We start from the raw sequence: 20020 nt of genomic DNA on the forward strand, positions 1-20020 counted from the left end.
GTTGGCAGTGGAGTTCGAGTTGGGTATTGTTGGCATGGTTGTGGAGTTTTTTACACGGTTGTCCCTTAATCAATCGTACGATGTGTGCGGCCTACTTTTCTTTATAAATGGGGCCACTCTGTTTTTGTTTTTTGTTTTTTGACGTGCAAGGCAGGAGCTTATTAATTACATGTTATTTTTATGCAACTGGACATCTTAAGGATTCAACGATTTATAACACTATCTTTGTACATTCCTTTAGAACCTTCCGGACCAGGGAATCACCTAGGTGGAAAGAGCAATAGAAGAAGTTATGTATATGCTCTTTTGTCCAAAACATTTGTTGATGACCATAGAGCATGTTCAACTTGGTTAGAAAAAAATCTTTGTTTAATAGACAAACCATTATAAAAACCACACAATTACCCAACACACAAAATAGGGTGTGAAAATTTCCTTACGTCCCCACTTTCTTTCTTCTGCCAACGTTTTATCGTTCTCTCTACTCCCACACGTGAGTGTATTCATTGACCTCATTTCCCCCCGCCATTCATATGCCACCCTCCCTTGCTTCCACGTGAAGCCCCGATCTCCTTGCCAAGCACCACTAACACTTAGGTTGCATTTGGTGGCATCATAGATTCTCATAACCCCCTTCTTTTTTCTCCATCATAATTTTGTTTGACTCACTTTTGCCCATTTTATATTAACTTTTTCACAGTAGATTAGAAATAAGCACATGACAACACAACTTAGCAACCACAAACTAAACCTTAATGAGGCCACAACCAAACAACCATGGTGCCTGCCTACGTGCCCCCTATGGGATACCCGATCGATGGTGCGGTTGTATCTACCCTTATTAGCCATGTTACGCATGGCGTGTACTATACGCAATGCCATTCTAGGTAGGAAACATGCATTCATCGCTACAGGCCCTAAGAGTATCTCCGACATTTTGTATGCTAGTTTGTGGATAAGAGTGCCAATGTTACCAACCGACAACATATTTTACAGTGGGTTCAAAATCCTATGCAAAACTATAGTGTAGTATTGCAATATGACATGTGAGGTTGGGTCCACATGGCAATGACTGTACCGCAAGCTGCGCTACCACAGAGGATCCCAAACCTCACAGTCAATGTAGCAGAGTGCATCTTAAGTTGTCTTTTAAGTTTGACCGAATTCATATATATGGTTATTTACAATCTCGCGTACAGTCAAACATTTTAAGACATCTTCTTTCCTGCTAAGGTAGAGCTGCATTTTTCCACAAATGGTGGGTACAAAGTCACACACCCTGAAAGCCCGAAGCCACAGTCGGGAGAGACGTCACAAGCCGCTCCACCAGGAAGTTGCGGACACAACAGAACCAAAAACGCTGTAAATCTGGAGAAGCCGGGTCGACTTATCTTGATCTCATTGTGCCTTGGACCAAAGGGATCAGAACCGCAAAGCAAGATATATATTATTGCGTAGTTGCATTACAACTGTAGTTTCTTTCCCCCCACAAAACCGATCTTTCTCCATTTGCTTCACACGAATAGTTGTTCATACTAAATGTATATGGAACAAAATGGACAAACTGTAAACACCGGAACTATACAATCACGAATCATGCTTCGGCCATGACGCAATCAATGGCTTGCTTGCAGATTCCAGTCATTGTGGCCTCTGGTCCATAGACCTGCAGTGAATCGTTGAGCAAAATCAGCTCGTTTGTTATGGGGATGGGAATGGCCAAACAATTTCTTGTGGAATATACCAAATCCACAGCTAACAGACTCCCAGATCAAGTTTGAAATGGAAGATATGAGTTCTGTGTTAGAGAACCTGAGGTCTTCATTCCTCAATAAAAATAGGGGCTGTTTGTCCGTTTCACCTAAAAGAGCTTACCTCAATTGGAAGACCAAGCTCTGATCCTAGAGCACGCATTTTGGCGAGCCCAGTTTGGTAGTTTGGACCACCTCTCCGAACATAAATGTTCACCCTTGCAGCCTTTAATTTGGATTCCTGGCACCAGATTTGGAAGCAAAGTAATAAGATGGGTAAGGGTTTCAATGTAGACAGCTGAGTGGTTGGGAAATAGAACATCAATCCAACCAAATGGTCCAACTTACCTTCTCTCTTAAAGCCCGAATGATGCCACTGAATGTAGCAGCGACATCAGTGAAGTTTGCGATACCCCCTCCAATGAGAAGAGCTCTCTTCCGGCCATCAGGATCAGCAGTGGCACACTACACAGTTTCAGAATGATATTCAGAACAGAAAAGATGAACATAATATGCAGAGCAAAGCTATAAGATTCCAGGTTCCTTACATCCAAAACCACTCTAGCATAATGCAAAACCTCCTCCTCTTTAGGAGCTCCACTGTACTCTGCATAATTCCCTAGCTCTGAAGCATATCCCAAATCTCCAACCTGGCAATCAGATATGTCATCCATACTGATTAACATTAAAACCTAGCTACAGAAATATCTGGAAGAAAGTTAAGTTTACCGTGTCGGCATATATGACACTAGCACCACCACCTGCAACCATTGTCCAAATGCGACCTTTCGGGTTAAGAACTGTGAATTTCAGTGATGCACTTGTCTGAAAGAATATAAAAAAATGTTACTTGCACGAATTTCCATTCAATATTAAATGAAGCATGCCATGTTAATCCAAATACGACGTAGATGCTACTACCCCCATTTCAAAATACATTGAACATGAGCTTTGTCCTAAGTCAAAACTTTTTAAAGTTTAACTAAGTTCATAGAGAGAAGTATCAACATCTACAATACTGAATCAATATCATTAGATCCATCAAGAAATATATTTTTAACTTGTATTTATTTGGTATCAGAGATGTTAATATTTAAATCTATAAATTTGGTCAAGGTTTACAAGAATTGACTCAGGACAAAAATCATAAGCAATGTATTTTGAAATGGAGGGGTAATCATTATATGAAGTGGACTTAGAAAAATGTAAATTAAAGAAATATGATACCTTCTCATCCAGTTCATGGATATAACTTTCTGATGGGCTCAGGACTCTTCCGAAAGGTAGAGGGAACTCAATGTCACCCCACCTGTAAATTGGAAAAAAAAGGGGTCAGAATTATTAGTACAGGATAAAATAAGCACTCGGGGTCACTAAGCTAGACTTGAACCCTGAACCATACTTCTTAAAGTTCTTGAAAGCAGCTGTGTCATCCAGTTCACCTCTCATGTCGAGAGGGTATGGTTCACCATTTACCAGGGTGAATGGGTTCATCTCCATAAATGAGAAATCCAAGTCTGACAAAAGAATCAATAGTTATAACATGATTTCAATGGCAAAGCAGCAACTTCAATTTATATGCATATGCAAGTGCAAGCTACCTTGGAAAACAGAAAATGACCCTCTAATGAAATCGCCTATTTTCGTGCGGACCTGAAATTAAGACATAGATTGTGAATGATGGTTAATGCAGAACTAGATAACTACCAGCAGCAGCCAAGAACTTCTTAAATATAAGGAACTAAAAACATTACAAATGGCATGATATAAGTAACAACATAGTAGAATGCAAAAGCTTACTTCCAAGGGAAGAGTGGCAATCAATGGAGCGCATGCATCAAGTGTCATTGGCTTCTCTGTTGGAAGAAAGATTGTCTTAACCTTGTCCCAGTTCTCCTCAATCTCAATACCACCACACTCTGAGAAACTAATGGTGCAACCAAGCCTGTCTGACATAATTGAGAGATAATACTCTTGATCGTGTGGCACAAATGGCTCGACTATGAATGTTGTAATTGGAGCCTTACATCCACCCATCTCGACCTAGATATATAAGCATACTCAGATGGGTTAGAAATAGTTCTCGTTATCAAGATTGATGGGAGAAGTATGCCATGATGTTAGATGTGTAACTACCTCAACTCCTAACCGCTCCTTGACAAATTGGCGGACTTGAGCAAGATCTAGGTTGAGGGCTACAAGGCCACTCTTCCCACGCTTGCCAAACAGCATGTCAGGTTTAACAACCAACTTCATCGACGAGAGCCATGGCTCCTGGTTTGAAAGCTCCGTGAAATCCGTTGATTGTGTGACCTTACAAGGAGCAAGTTACAAATTTCAGAAACTGAACATATAATATCAAACATTAAGTTATCACAAAATAAACTAACACAAGACCCAAAACATTTCAATCACGAACTATGTAATTCGAGCCAGTTCTTTTCAGTCAGTAAAATTGGCTAATGTGATGTTGAGAAAAGGCACTACCTATAGAAAGAAAAATCATCACAGAATTTTTGCAACTATCTGTTTCACTCAGAATAAATAAACTGGCTGCTCACTGATGAAGAACTAATATTTTACAGGATGACAGGAACACCATAAAATAAATATAATGCTGAACTAAATATCAATATTGCTGGTTAGAAGTTAAATCCCACAAATGTTGACAGTACAAACTTCGCCGGCAGCACCTTGACATAAATTCAGGTGAAGAAATGACCATATGGACCTATTACAATTTACAGGCAGAAAAATCCCAGCTAAAAACTAATTGATTCACCTATCTCAATTTGTATTTACTTGAATGACGCTACAAATCTCCATCAAAATGAGTGATTTCATAATTGAATAAAAATGAGGAGCCGAAGATTCTAGGGGGCTACAGCTGCGCTTTTGCAGCACTGAACATGGTTCCGAAGCCATTAAAACTTCGATGAACAAACAACACACTTGATAAAAAGATAACCTACTAACATCAACATAACAACAGATCTAATAAGGGGTGTTACTTTTCTCGGTCAATGAAACCCTGAGGGCGACATAGAAACACGGATTGTTAGGCAGCACCACCGGTGAAACCCCACATCAGGGATTTTCCCGTCAGCGCAGCAAAGTCCACAGCTCTGGTGAATGATTTTTGCAGTCAAGCTCCTTCTCGCACGTACATGCTGCGAGCCAATTATCCAAATATACTGACAGGTAAGTTTCGGCCGATCGCACATCGGAAAGCCTAATGCTCCGTGAATTCCACATTTTCAGTCTCTTCCGGTGTCAAATCCCCACCCAATTGGCAGTAGAAACACGTCTTATCCGAAAATTCTAGCACGACGCCCACATGCTCCCAAGCTGAACCCCGCGCGCCGGCCCAGGGACGTCAAGATCCAGCGACCAGCCCGCGGGATCCACCCAATCACGAGCCGATTAGAGATGAGGAAGAAGCGCGCGCGCACGCACGGGCGGAGAAGACAGAGAGGGGGTCATCACCTGCGCGGAGAGGATCTGGAGGTCGATGCCTGCGAGGCGCTTGAGGTGCTCCTTGAGGAGGCGCTTGGAGTCGTACTCCCGGATCTTCTTCCGCGCCATGGCCTCGCCGACGCTTCTCGAGGCGGAGGACGGGTAGGTGGACGCTGTGGTAGCGGTGGTTTGTCGCACTGGCGCGCCGGAGCTTGGGGCGCGGGTCGCACCCAGAACGGGGTATATATAGGCAGCTCTCGTTTTCACTGGCTGCTCCAGTTTGGTGCTGGGTAGATGGGATCTGGGTCGCTGGCGGGTGGTGGTTGTGTTGTGTCGTTGCTGTGTTTTTCAGCTACTCCAGTTCGGAGCTAACAAAGATAGTCTTATCTTAATATTTGCATATAGTTTATCGATGACAAAGAAATATGTCTACAATGAATCATCTCTTAGCCTTATCTTCAATAACTAGTTATTTCTAAAAACATGGTGAGACATACTGTGCTAAAAGATCATCTCTTGTCTTTTCTTAAATAAGAGAAGACAAGTCTTTTCTTATGTATTCTCTCTCCTCCACCTCATTATTTATCCTATGTGGCAGTCCTTAGATAGCATCATTGTACATGCCCTAAGAGCATCTCCAACATGTCCACAAAAACTTCGCGCCCTAAAATAGTTTTAGCGCGACACTGTAGCACTTTTAGTACGCCGGACCCAACATTGCTTTAGCAGATACCAAAAACGCGCGCCCAAAAGAACACGCAGTGTAAATTGTGAAGCGCGCGCAATCCGGCGCCTCAAATTTACAGCTTTTTTCAGCACGCGTCCAACCAGTTTTTGCGCGCGCACTACTTTACAGCTTCTGCTGGAGATGTCCGGCGCCCAAAAAACCTGGATTTTAGCACGCGGCTCAGTTTTTGGGCGCTTGTTGAAGATGCTCTAAGAGCAGCTCCACTCGTTCGGCCCCCAAGCGCAGTGGCCGGCGCTATTTCGGGCCATCGCCCGACGCTTTTTAGGCACTGCGGGCGATCTAGGTCCCAGTCACGGCCCCATGGACCGGCCCCAAGCCGTTTAAATTCAAACGCGACATTTCCCGCTACCAAAAAACGCTTCAAGTCCGGCGATCAGCGCCACATAGTTCGACGATCACCATGCCACAGGGCGGCGACCAAATAACTTGAAAGTACGGCGTTCAAAAAGAAGGACGCGTAGGCGATGCGCGATGCATCAAACGGCGGCGCCGTCCTCCGGCGTCGGACTGGCGGGAGTCGGCGTGCGCGGGCTGGTCGGCGTTGGCGCGACTTCTGTGCTGGGCGTCGTGGAGGCGTCGCTCGGGCTTGGCGTGGGAGTTGGCGCCGCCGTCGACGAGATCTGGTTAAGGATGAGGCCACGCTCCACCATGAACCATACCTTGACCTGCTCGTCCATCCCGACATGTCCCCCCCATCAGGAATGCCAGGTCGGTGTTCCTCTTCTTCCCGACAACATTGGTCCGGAGCAGGTCGAACTTGACGGCGCTGTTCGCCATCAACGCCGACCATCGAGCCGCGATTTTCTCTTCCCTATGGGCGGCGCAGGTCATGGCATCGGCGATGCAGTGTTCGATGGACTCTTGCAGACGCGCGATAGCCGGCGTCGCGGCCTTCGCCGCCTTGGCTCCTTTATTGCCGTCTGGGCACCCTCTGCCGCGCCTGGCGTGGGCACGTCCGGCTTGTACGTCTTCTTGGCCTTGGCGAGGGTGCGCCGTGATACGTCTCCAGCGTATCTATAATTTTTGCTTGTTCCATACTATTATACTATCTGTTTGGATGTTTTATATGCATTAATATGCTATTTTATATTATTTTAGGGACTAACCTATTAACCTAGAGTCCAGTGCCAGTTTCTGTTTTTTGCCAGTTTTGAGTTTCACAGAAACGGAATACCAAACGGAATAAAACTTTCGCGATGATCTTTCTTGGACCAAAAGCAAACCAGAAGACTTGGAGATGAAGTCGGAGGAGTCACAAGGCGGCCACAAGGGTGGAGGGCGCGCCCAGGGGGTAGGGCATGCCCCCTTGTCTTATGGGCCCCTCGTGGGCCTCCTGGCCTAATTCTTTCGCCCATATATACTCTTATACCCCAAAACCATCAGGGGGAGCCACGAAAACACTTTTCCACCGCCGCAACATTCTGTACCCATGAGATCCCATCTAGGGACCTTTTTCGGCGTCCTGTCGGAGGAGGATTCGATCACGGAGGGCTTCTACATCAACACCATTGCCCTTCCGATGAAGTGTGAGTAGTTTACCACAGACCTACGGGTCCATAGCTAGTAGCTAGATGGCTTCTTTTCTCTCTTTGATTCTCAATACCATGTTCTCCTCGATGTTCTTGAAGATCTATTCGATGTAATACTCTTTTGCGGTGTGTTTGCCGAGATCCGATGAATTGTGGATTTATGATCAGATTATCTATGAATATTATTTGAATTTTCTCTGAATTCTTATATGCATGATTTGATATCTTTGCAAGTCTCTTCGAATTACCGGTTTAGTTTGGCCTACTAGATTGTTTTTTCTTGCAATGGGAGAAGTGCTTAGCTTTGGGTTCAATCTTGCGGTGTCATTTCCCAGTGACAGTAGGGGCAGCAAGGCACGTATTGTATTGTTGCCATCGAGGATAAAAAGATGGAGTTTTCATCATATTGCTTGAGTTAATTCATCTACATCATGTCATCTTACTTAATGCGTTACTCCATTCTTTATGAACTTAATACTCTAGATGCATGCTGGATAGCGGTCAATGTATGGAGTAATAGTAGTAGATGCAGGCAGGAGTCGGTCTACTTGACACGGACGTGATGCCTATGTTCATCATTGCCTTAGATATCATCATAATTATACGCTCTTCTATCAATTGCTTGGCAGTAATTTGTTCACTCGCCGTATTATTTACTATCTTGAGAGAAGCCACTAGTGAAACCTATGGCCTCCAGGTCTATTTTCCATCATATAAGTTTCCGATCTACTATTTTGCAATCTTTTACTTTCCGATCTATAAATCAAAAATACCGAAAATATTTACTTCACCGTTTATCCATCTCTATCAGATCTCACTTTTGTAAGTAACCGTGAAGGGATTGACAACCCCTTTATCGCATTGGGGGGCAAGTTTGTTTGATTGTTTGTGCAGGTATTCGGTGACTTGTGTGTTGTCTTCTACTGGATTGATATCTTGGTTCTCAAACTGAGGGAAATACTTACTCTACTTTGTTGTATCACCCTGTCCTCTTCAAGGGAAAAACCAACGCAAGCTCAAGAGGTAGCACGCCGCACATCCGCCCACTTCTCATACTTATCGACCGGGGAGAACACGTGGAGGTCCTTGAAATCTTGGTCGGAGCTGCTGTCCTGGCGATACATGGCGAACATCCGGACCATCTGCGCCGAGGAACAGGTGAGGCCGGTGATGCACAGGGCAAAAAATGGCGCAAGAGACCGGCGGCGTCATACCCGACTCCCGTAGCCGGCGCCGCTCTCCGGGCGAGCCACGACCTCCTCGATGACCCCATTGTTGGGGAACGTTGCAGAAAATTAAAATTTTTCCTACGGTTTCACCAAGATCCATCTATGAGTTCATCTAAGCAACGAGTCAAGGGAGTGAGTTTGCATCTACATACCACTTGTAGATCGCGTACGGAAGCGTTCGAGGGAATGGTGATGATGGAGTCGTACTCGCCGTGATTCAGATCACCGATGACCAAGTGCTGAACGGACAACACCTCCGCGTTCAACACACGTACAGTACGGGCGACGTCTCCTCCTTCTTGATCCAACAAGGGGGAAGGATAGGTTGAGGAATAAGGCTCCAGCAGCAGCACGACGGCGTGATGATGGTGGAGAGGCAGTACTCCGACAGGGCTTCGCCAAGCACACAACGGAGGAGGAGAGGTGTTGGGGAGGGGAGGGGCTGCGCCTTGGCTTGTGTGTGCAGCCCTCCCCTCACCCCTCTATTTATAGGGGAAGGGGCAAGGGGGGCCGGCCCCTCTAGATGGGATCTAGAGGGGGCGGCGACCAGGGAGGGGGGACTTGCCCCCCAAGCAAAGGGGACGCCCCCCTCTAGGGTTCCCCCCCCAACCCTAGGCGCATGGGCCCAAGGGAGGGGGCGCGCCCAGCCCTCCAGGGGCTGGCTCCTGCCCCACGCAGCCCATGTGGCCCCCCGGGAGGGGTGGCCCCTCCCGGTGGACCCCCGGAACCCTTCCGGTGGCCCTGGTACAATACCGATATGCCCCCGAAACCTTCCGGTGTCCGTATGACAACTTCCCGTATATAAATCTTTACCTCCGGACCATTCCGGAACTCCTCGTGACGTCCGGGATCTCATCCGGGACTCCGAACAACTTTCGGTAATCACATACAAGTCTTCCTAATAACCCTAGCGTCGCCGAACCTTAAGTGTGTAGACCCTACGGGTTCGGAGACACGCAGACATGACCGAGACGGCTCTCTGGTCAATAACCAACAGCGGGATCTGGATACCCATGTTGGCTCCCACATGCTCCTCGATGATGTCATCGGATGAACCACGATGTCGAGGATTCAATCAACCCCGTATACAATTCCCTTTGTCAATCGGTATGTTACTTGCCCGAGACTCGATCGTCGGTATCCCAATACCTCGTTAGTCTCGTTACCGGCAAGTCACTTTACTCGTACCGTAATGCATGATCCCGTGACCAAACACTTGGTCACTTTGAGCTCATTATGATGATGCACTACCGAGTGGGCCCAGTGATACCTCTCCGTCATACGGAGTGACAAATCCCAGTCTCGATCCGTGTCAACCCAACAGACACTTTCGGAGATACCTGTAATGCACCTTTATAGTCACCCATTTACGTTGTGACGTTTGGTACACCCAAAGCACTCCTACGGTATCCGGGAGTTACATGATCTCATGGTCTAAGGAAGAGATACTTGACATTGGAAAAGCTCTAGCAAAACGAACTACACGATCTTGTGCTATGCTTAGGATTGGGTCTTGTCCATCACATCATTCTCCTAATGATGTGATCCCGTTGTCAACGACATCTAATGTCCATAGTCAGGAAACCATGACTATCTGTTGACTAATGAGCTAGTCAACTAGAGGCTTACTAGGGACGTATTGTGGTCTATGTATTCACACGTGTATTACGATTTCCGGATAATACAATTATAGCATGAATAAAAGATAATTTTCACGAACAAGGAAATATAATAATAATCCTTTTATTATTGCCTCTAGGGCATATTTCCAACAGTCTCCCACTTGCACTAGAGTCAATAATCTAGTTACATTGTGATGAATCGAACACCCATAGAGTTCTGGTGTTGATCATGTTTTGCTCGCGAGAGAGGTTTAGTTAACGGATCTGCGACATTCAGATCCGTATGTACTTTGCAAATATCTATGTCTCCATCTTGAACATTTTCACGGATGGAGTTGAAACGACGCTTGATGTGCCTGGTCTTCTTGTGAAACCTGGGCTCCTTGGCAAGGGCAATAGCTCCAGTGTTGTCACAGAAGAGTTTGATCGGCCCCGACGCATTGGGTATGACTCCTAGGTCGGTGATGAATTCCTTCACCCAAATAGCTTCATGCGCTGCCTCCGAGGCTGCCATGTACTCCGCTTCACATGTAGATCCCGCCACGACGCTCTGCTTGCAGCTGCACCAGCTTACTGCTCCACCATTCAACATATATACGTATCCGGTTTGTGACTTAGAGTCATCCAGATCTGTGTTGAAGCTAGCATCGACGTAACCCTTTACGACGAGCTCTTCGTCACCTCCATAAACGAGAAACATGTCCTTTGTCCTTTTCAGGTACTTCAGGATATTCTTGACCGCTGTCCAGTGTTCCTTGCCGGGATTACTTTGGTACCTGCCTACCAAACTTACGGCAAGGTTTACATCAGGTCTGGTACACAACATGGCATACATAATAGATCCTATGGCTGAAGCATAGGGGATGACACTCATCTCTTCTTTATCTTTTGCCGTGGTCGGGCATTGAGCCGAGCTCAATCTCACACCTTGCAATACAGGCAAGCACCCCTTCTTGGACTGATCCATTTTGAACTTCTTCAAAATCTTATCAAGGTATGTGTTTTGTGAAAGACCTATGAGGCGTCTCGATCTATCTCTATAGATCTTGATGCCTAATATATAAGCAGCTTCTCCAAGGTCCTTCATTGAAAAACACTTATTCAAGTAGGCCTTAATGCTGTCCAAGAATTCTATATCATTTCCCATCAAAAGTATGTCATCTACATATAATATGAGAAATGCTACAGAGCTCCCACTCACTTTCTTGTAAACGCAGGCTTCTCCATAAGTCTGCATAAACCCAAACGCTTTGATCATCTCATCAAAGCGAATGTTCCAACTCCGAGATGCTTGCACCAGCCCATAAATGGATCACTGGAGCTTGCACACTTTGTTAGCATTCTCAGGATCGACAAAACCCTCCGGTTGCATCATATACAGTTCTTCCTTAAGATGCCTGTTAAGGAATGCCGTTTTGACGTCCATCCGCCATATCTCATAATCATAGTATGTGGCAATTGCTAACATGATTCGGACGGACTTAAGCTTCGCTACAGGAGAGAAAGTCTCATCGTAGTCAATCCCTTGAACTTGCCGATAACCCTTAGCGACAAGTCGAGCTTTATAGACGGTGACATTACCATCCGCGTCAGTCTTCTTCTTAAAGATCCATTTGTTTTCTATCGCTCGCTGATCATCGGGCAAGTCAGTCAAAGTCCATACTTTGTTTTCATACATGGATTCTATCTCGGATTTCATGGCTTCTAGCCATTTGTTGGAATCTGGGCCCGCCATTGCTTCTTCATAGTTTGAAGGTTCACTGTTGTCCAACAACATGATTTCCAGGACAGGGTTGCCGTACCACTCTGGTGCGGAACGTGTCCTTGTGGACCTACGAAGTTCAGTAGCAACTTGATCCGAAGTACCTTGATCATCATCATTGTTTTCCTCTTCAGTTGGTGTAGGCATCACCAGAACATTTTCCTGTGCTGCACTACTATCCCGTTCAAGAGGTAGTACTTCATCGAGTTATACTTTCCTCCCACTTACTTCTTTCGAGAGAAACTCTTTTTCCAGAAAGGATCCGTTCTTGGCAACAAAGATCTTGCCCTCGAATCTTAAGTAGAAGGTATACCCAATGGTTTCTTTAGGGTATCCTATGAAGACGCATTTTTCCGACTTGGGTTCGAGCTTTTCAGGTTGAAGTTTCTTGACATAAGCATCGCATCCCCAAACTTTTAGAAACGACAGCTTAGGTTTCTTCCCAAACCATAGTTCATACAGTGTCGTCTCAACGGATTTAGACGGTGCCCTATTTAAAGTGAATGTAGCTGTCTCTAGAGCGTATCCCCAAAATGATAGCGGTAAATCGGTAAGAGACATCATAGACCGCACCATATCCAATAGAGTGCGATTACGACGTTCGGACACACCGTTTCGCTGAGGTGTTCCAGGCGACGTGAGTTGTGAAACGATTCCACATTTTCTTAAGTGTGTACCAAATTCGTGACTTAAATATTCTCCTCCATGATCCGATCGTAAGAATTTTATCTTTCGGTCACGTTGATTCTCTACTTCATTCTGAAATTCCTTGAACTTTTCAAAGGTCTCAGACTTGTGTTTCATCAAGTAGACATACCCATATCTACTCAAGTCATCAGTGAGAGTGAGAACATAATGATATTCTCCGCGAGCCTCAACGCTCATTGGACCGCACACATCGGTATGTATGATTTCCAACAAGTTGGTTGCTCGCTCCATTGTTCCGGAGAATGGGGTCTTGGTCATTTTGCCCATGAGGCATGGTTCGCATGTGTCAAATGATTCATAATCGAGAGACTCTAAAAGTCCATTAGCATGGAGTTTCTTCATGCGCTTGACACCAATGTGACCAAGGCGGCAGTGCCACAAGTATGTGGGACTATCGTTATCAATTTTACATCTTTTGGTATTCACGCTATGAATATGTGTAATATTACGTTCGAGATTTATTAAGAATAAACCATTGACCATCGGGGCATGACCATAAAACATATCTCTCATATAAATAGAACAACCATTATTCTCGGATTTAAATGAGTAGCCATCTCGTATTAAACGAGATCCAGATACAATGTTCATGCTCAAACTTGGCACTAAATAACAATTATTAAGGTTTAAAACTAATCCCGTAGGTAAATGTAGAGGTAGCGTGCCGACGGCGATCACATCGACCTTGGAACCATTCCCGACGCACATCGTCACCTCGTCCTTCGCCAGTCTCCGCTTATTCCGCAGCTCTTGCTGTGAGTTACAAATGTGAGCAACGGCACCGGTATCAAATACCCAGGAGTTACTACGAGTACTGGTAAGGTACACATCAAATACATGTATATCAAATATACCTTTAGTGTTGCCGGCCTTCTTGTCTGCTAAGTATTTGGGGCAGTTCCGCTTCCAGTGACCCTTCCCCTTGCAATAAAAGCACTCAGTTTCAGGCTTGGGTCCATTCTTTGACTTCTTCCCAGCAACTGGCTTACCGGGCGCGGCAACATCTTTGCCGTCCTTCTTGAAGTTCTTCTTACCCTTGCCCTTCTTGAACTTAGTGGTCTTATTGACCATCAACACTTGATGTTCTTTCTTGATTTCAACCTCTACTGACTTCAGCATTGAAAATACTTCAGGAATGGTCTTCACCATCCCCTGCATATTGTAGTTCATCACAAAGCTCTTGTAGCTTGGTGGGAGCGACTGAAGGATTCTGTCAATGACCGCCTCATCTGGGAGGTTAATGTCCAGCTGGGACAGGCGGTTGTGCAACCCAGACATTTTGAGTATGTGCTCACTGACAGAACTATTTTCCTCCATCTTACAACTATAAAACTTGTCGGAGACTTCATATCTCTCGACCCGGGCATGAGCTTGGAAAACTAGTTTCAGCTCCTCGAACAACTCATATGCTCTGTGTTGCTCAAAACGCTTTTGGAGCCTCGGTTCTAAGCTGTAAAGCATGCCGCACTGAACGAGGGAATAATCATCAGCACGAGATTGCCAAGCATTCATAATGTCTTGGTTCTCTGGGACGGGAGCGTCACCTAGCGGTCCTTCTAGGACATATTGTTTCCTGGCAGCTATGAGGATGATCCTCAGGTTCCGGACCCAGTCCGTATAGTTGCTGCCATCATCTTTCAGCTTGGTTTTCTCTAGGAACGCGTTGAAGTTCATGTTGACATGAGCATTGGTCATTTGATCTACAAGACATATTTTGCAAAGATTTTAGACTAAGTTCATGATAATTAAGTTCATCTAATCAAATTATTTAATGAACTCCCACTCAGATTAGACATCCCTCTAGTCATCTAAGTGTTACACGATCCGAGTCGACTAGGCCGTGTCCGATCATCACGTGAGACGGACTAGTCATCATCGGTGAACATCTCCATGTTGATCGTATCTTCGATACGACTCATGTTCGACCTTTCGGTCTCTTGTGTTCCGAGGCCATGTCTGTACATGCTAGGCTCGTCAAGTTAACCCTAAGTGTTCTGCATGTGTAAATCTGTCTTACACCCGTTGTATGTGAACGTAAGTATCTATCACACCCGATCATCACGTGGTGCTTCGAAACGACGAACTTTAGCAACGGTGCACAATTAGGGGGAACACTTTCTTGAAATTATTATAAGGGATCATCTTATTTACTACCGTCGTTCTAAGTAAACAAGATGCATAAACATAATAAACATCACATGCAATTATATAGTAGTGACATGATATGGCCAATATCATATAGCTCCTTCGATCTCCATCTTCGAGGCTCCATGATCATCTTCGTCACCGGCATGACACCATGATCTCCATCATCATGATCTCCATCATCGTGTCTTCATGAAATTGTCACGCCAACGACTACTTCTACTTCTATGGCTAACGCGTTAGCAACAAAGTAAAGTAATTTACATGGCGTTCTTCAATGACACGCAGGTCATACAAAAATAAAGACAACTCCTATGGCTCCTGCCGGTTGTCATACTCATCGACATGCAAGTCGTGATTCCTATTACAAGAACATGATCTCATACATCACAATATATCATTCATCATTCATCACAACTTCTGACCATATCACATCACATGACAATTGCTGCAAAAACAAGTTAGACGTCCTCTAATTGTTGTTGCATCTTTTACGTGGCTGCAATTAGGTTCTAGCAAGACCGTTTTCTTACCTACGAATAACCACAACGTGATTTTCTCAACTTCTATTTACCCTTCATAAGGACCCTTTTCATCGAATCCGCTTCAACTAAAGTGGGAGAGACAGACACCCGCCAGCCACCTTATGCAACTAGTGCATGTTAGTCGGTGGAACCGGTCTCACGTAAGCGTACGTGTAAGGTTGGTCCGGGCCGCTTCATCCCACAATACCGCTGAAGCAAGATAAGACTAGTAGCGGCAAGCAAGTTGACAAGATCTACGCCCACAACAAAATTGTGTTCTACTCGTGCAATAGAGAACTACGCATAGACCTAGCTCATGATGCCACTGTTGGGGAACGTTGCAGAAAATTAAAATTTTTCCTACGGTTTCACCAAGATCCATCTATGAGTTCATCTAAGCAACGAGTCAAGGGAGTGAGTTTGCATCTACATACCACTTGTAGATCGCGTACGGAAGCGTTCGAGGGAACGGTGATGATGGAGTCGTACTCGCCGTGATTCAGATCACCGATGACCAAGTGCTGAACGGACAACACCTCCGCGTTCAACACACGTACGGTACGGGCGAGGTCTCCTCCTTCTTGATCCATCAAGGGGGAAGGAGAGGTTGAGGAAGAAGGCTCCAGCAGCAGCACGACGGCGTGATGATGGTGGAGAGGCAGTACTCCGACAGGGCTTCGCCAAGCACACAACGGAGGAGGAGAGGTGTTGGGGAGGGGAGGGGCTGCGCCTTGGCTTGTGTGTGCAGCCCTCCCCTCACCCCTCTATTTATAGGGGAAGGGGCAAGGGGGCCGGCCCCTCTAGATGGGATCTAGAGGGGGCGGCGGCCAGGGAGGGGGGACTTGCCCCCCAAGCAAAGGGGGCGCCCCCCTCTAGGGTTCCCCTCCCAACCCTAGGCGCATGGGCCCAAGGGGGGGGGGGGCGCCCAGCCCTCCAGGGGTTGGCTCCTGCCCCACGCAGACCATGTGGCCCCCCGGGAGGGGTGGCCCCTCCCGGTGGACCCCCGGAACCCTTCCGGTGGCCCCGGTACAATACCGATATGCCCCCAAAACCTTCCGGTGTCCGTATGACAACTTCCCATATATAAATCTTTACCTCCGGACCATTCCAGAACTCCTCGTGACGTCCGGGATCTCTTCCGGGACTCCGAACAACTTACGGTAATCACATACAAGTCTTCCTAATAACCCTAGCATCGCCGAACCTTAAGTGTGTAGACCCTACGGGTTCGGGAGACACGCAGACATGACCGAGACGGCTCTCTGGTCAATAACCAACAGCAGGATCTGGATACCCATGTTGGCTCCCACATGCTCCTCGATGATGTCATCGGATGAACCACGATGTCGAGGATTCAATCAACCCCGTATACAATTCCCTTTGTCAATCGGTATGTTACTTGCCTGAGACTCGATCGTCGGTATCCCAATACCTCGTTAGTCTCGTTACCGGCAAGTCACTTTACTCGTACCGTAATGCATGATCCCGTGACCAAACACTTGGTCACTTTGAGCTCATTATGATGATGCACTATCGAGTGGGCCCAGTGATACCTCTCCGTCATACGGAGTGACAAATCCCAGTCTCGATCCGTGTCAACCCAACAGACACTTTCAGAGATACCTGTAATGCACCTTTATAGTCACCCAGTTATGTTATGACGTTTGGTACACCCAAAGCACTCCTACGGTATTCGGGAGTTACACGATCTCATGGTCTAAGGAAGAGATACTTGACATTGGAAAAGCTCTAGCAAAACGAACTACACGATCTTGTGCTATGCTTAGGATTGGGTCTTGTCCATCACATCATTCTCCTAATGATGTGATCCCGTTGTCAACGACATCTAATGTCCATAATCAGGAAACCATGACTATCTGTTGACCAACGAGCTAGTCAACTAGAGGCTTACTAGGGACGTATTGTGGTCTATGTATTCACACGTGTATTACGATTTCCGGATAATACAATTATAGCATGAATAAAAGACAATTATCACGAACAAGGGAAATATAATAATAATCCTTCTATTATTGCCTCTAGGGCATATTTCCAACACCCATGCCATTTGTTGCACGCCTTTTGGATGAGCGCCCAATGGTTGGACATGGCCTTGGAGCCGCGGTCCATGTGGACATCGGAGAAGTACTGGTCGACCAGCTTGCGCTCATCGAACTTCGCCTTGATGCGCTCCCAGCACATGTCGATGCTCTGGTTCGTGCCAGTGATCGGGTCAAGGCAGACGATCTTCCACGCTTCGGCGAGGCACCCATCTTCTTTGTCCGCCCACTTGACACATGGTTCGCTAGTCCTGGCCGCCCGCTTCCTCTTCTTTTTCCCTTTCTCATCGGAGCAGGCGTCGGCTCCTCCTCCTCCTCGTCCTCCTCCTCTAGCTTCTCCTCGCCGTAGTCGAGCCCGTCATCCATGCCGCCGTCGAGGTCGACTGCATCTTCTTGGGTGTAGAACCTGTGGGGAGGCGGCGGCGGCGGCCGAGCCGGACGCGATGATGTCATCCATGTAGGCCTCTGTGTCGTCCGTGTTGCCAAGATGTGACGCCGATGCTTGCAAGAAGGGCATCGCGTGATACGTCTCCAACGTATCTATAATTTATGAAGTATTCATGCTATTATATTACACATCGTAGATGTTTTATATGCATTTATATGCTATTTTATATGATTTTTGGGACTAACCTATTGACCTAGAGCCCAGTGCCAGTTTCTGTTTTCTCCTTGTTTTTGAGTTTTACAGAAAAGGAATACCAAACGGAGTCCAATTGACGTGCCAATTTTTGATGATTTTTTATGGACCAAAAGAAGCCCCAGGAGTGAAAGAGTTGGGCCAGAAGAGTCCCGGGCTGCCCACGAGGGTGGGGGGCACGCCCCCTGCCTCGTGGACAGCCTGGAGACCCCCTGAAGTGAAATCAACGCCAACCTATCCTATAAATACATAAACCTTCGGGAAATAACCTAGATCAGAAGTTCCACCGCCGCAAGCCTCTGTAGCCATGAGAAATCAATCTAGGCCCTCTCCGGCACCCTGCCGGAGGGGGCCATCATCACCGGAGGCCATGGAGGAGGATCCCGGAGGGGCCATCATCGCCATGAAGGCCAAGGACCAGAGGGAAACCTCTCCCCATCTAGGGGGGAGGCCATGGATGAGGAAGCATAAGGGGGAGAACCTCTCCTCTCTCTCTCGATGGCGCCGGAGTGCCATCGGGAGGGGAATCATCGCCGCGGTGATCGTCTTCATCAACATCACCATCATCATCTCTTTTACGCGGTCCACTCTCCCGCACCCCGCTGTAATCCCTACTTGAACATGGTGCTTTATGCCACATATTATGATCCAATGATGTGTTACCATCCTATGATGTTTTGAGTAGATATCCTTTGTCTTTGGGTTGATTGATGATCTAGATTGGTACTAGTTGTATGTTTTATTTTGGTGTTGTCCTATTGTGCCCTCCGTGTTGCGCAAGCGTGAGGGATTCCCACTGTAGGGTGTTGCAATATATCCATGGTTTACTTATTGTCTGCGTTGCTTGAGTGACAGAAGCATAAACACGGATAAGTGGGTCATGGCATATGGGAATAAAGGGGGCTTGATGCTTTAATGCTATGGTTGGGTTTTACCTTAATGATCTTTAGTAGTTGCGGATGCTTGCTAGAGTTACAATCATAAGTGCATATGATCCAAGAAGAGAAAGTATGTTAGCTTATGCCTCTCCTAAAGGAAATATGCCCTAGAGGCAATAATAAAGTTATTATTTATTTCCTTATTTCATGATAAATGTTTATTATTCATGCTAGAATTGTATTAACCGGAAACATAATACATGTGTGAATACATAGACAAACATAGTGTCACTAGTATGCCTCTACTTGACTAGCTCGTGAATCAAAGATGGTTAAGTTTCCTAGCCATGGACAAAAGAGTTGTCATTTGTTTAGCGGGATCACATCATTAGGAGAATGATGTGATTGACTTGACCCATTCCGTTAGCTTAGCACACGATCGTTTAGTATGTTGCTACTGCTTTCTTCATGACTTATACATGTTCCTGTGACTATGAGATTATGCAACTCCCGTTTACCAGAGGAACACTTTGTGTGCTACCAAACATCACAACGTAACTGGGTGATTATAAAGGTGCTCTACAGGTGTCTCCGAAGGTACATGTTGGGTTGGCGTATTTCGAGATTAGGTTTTGTCACTCCGATTGTCGGAGAGGTATCTCTGGGCCCTCTCGGTAATGCACATCACTATAAGCCTTGCAAGCAATGTAGCTAATGAGTTAGTTACGAAATGATGCATTACGGAACGAGTAAAGAGACTTGCCGGTAACGAGATTGAACTAGGTATTGGATACCGACGATCGAATCTCGGGCAAGTAACATACCGATGACAAAGGGAACAACGTATGTTGTTATGCGGTTTGACCGATAAAGATCTTCGTAGAATATGTAGGAGCCAATATGAACATCCAGGTTCCACTATTGGTTATGGACCGGAAACAGTTCTAGGTCATGTCTACATAGTTCTC

General features: G+C 46.0%; 1 protein-coding gene across 1 annotated transcript; it reads right to left on the reverse strand.

The window, feature by feature from the left end:
• Nucleotides 1-1422: 1422 nt before the first annotated feature.
• Nucleotides 1423-5434, reverse strand: LOC119307771 (ATP-citrate synthase alpha chain protein 3). The gene is made up of 11 exons (XM_037583850.1): nucleotides 5238-5434; nucleotides 3888-4064; nucleotides 3552-3794; nucleotides 3353-3404; nucleotides 3154-3268; nucleotides 2979-3060; nucleotides 2481-2576; nucleotides 2300-2401; nucleotides 2100-2216; nucleotides 1876-1992; nucleotides 1423-1666 (listed from the first exon to the last, which is right to left on the reverse strand). The coding sequence occupies exons 1-11, from the start codon at nucleotides 5334-5336 to the stop codon at nucleotides 1595-1597; spliced, it is 1272 nt and encodes a 423-aa protein (XP_037439747.1). The 5' UTR covers nucleotides 5337-5434; the 3' UTR covers nucleotides 1423-1594.
• Between the last annotated feature and the right edge of the window lie 14586 nt (nucleotides 5435-20020).

This window comes from Triticum dicoccoides, chromosome 5B (assembly GCF_002162155.2).
Source record: "Triticum dicoccoides isolate Atlit2015 ecotype Zavitan chromosome 5B, WEW_v2.0, whole genome shotgun sequence".
Taxonomy (NCBI): domain Eukaryota; kingdom Viridiplantae; phylum Streptophyta; class Magnoliopsida; order Poales; family Poaceae; genus Triticum; species Triticum dicoccoides.

Coding starts and splice junctions, on each gene's coding strand:
- LOC119307771 (XM_037583850.1), bottom strand. CDS start 5,336: ATGGCGCGGAAGAAGATCCGGGAGTACGACTCCAAGCGCCTCCTCAAG. Junction 4,065..5,237: donor TCCAGATCCTCTCCGCGCAG/GTGATGACCCCC, acceptor GCTCCTTGTAAG/GTCACACAATCAACGGATTT. Junction 2,577..2,978: donor TCCATGAACTGGATGAGAAG/GTATCATATTTC, acceptor ATATTCTTTCAG/ACAAGTGCATCACTGAAATT.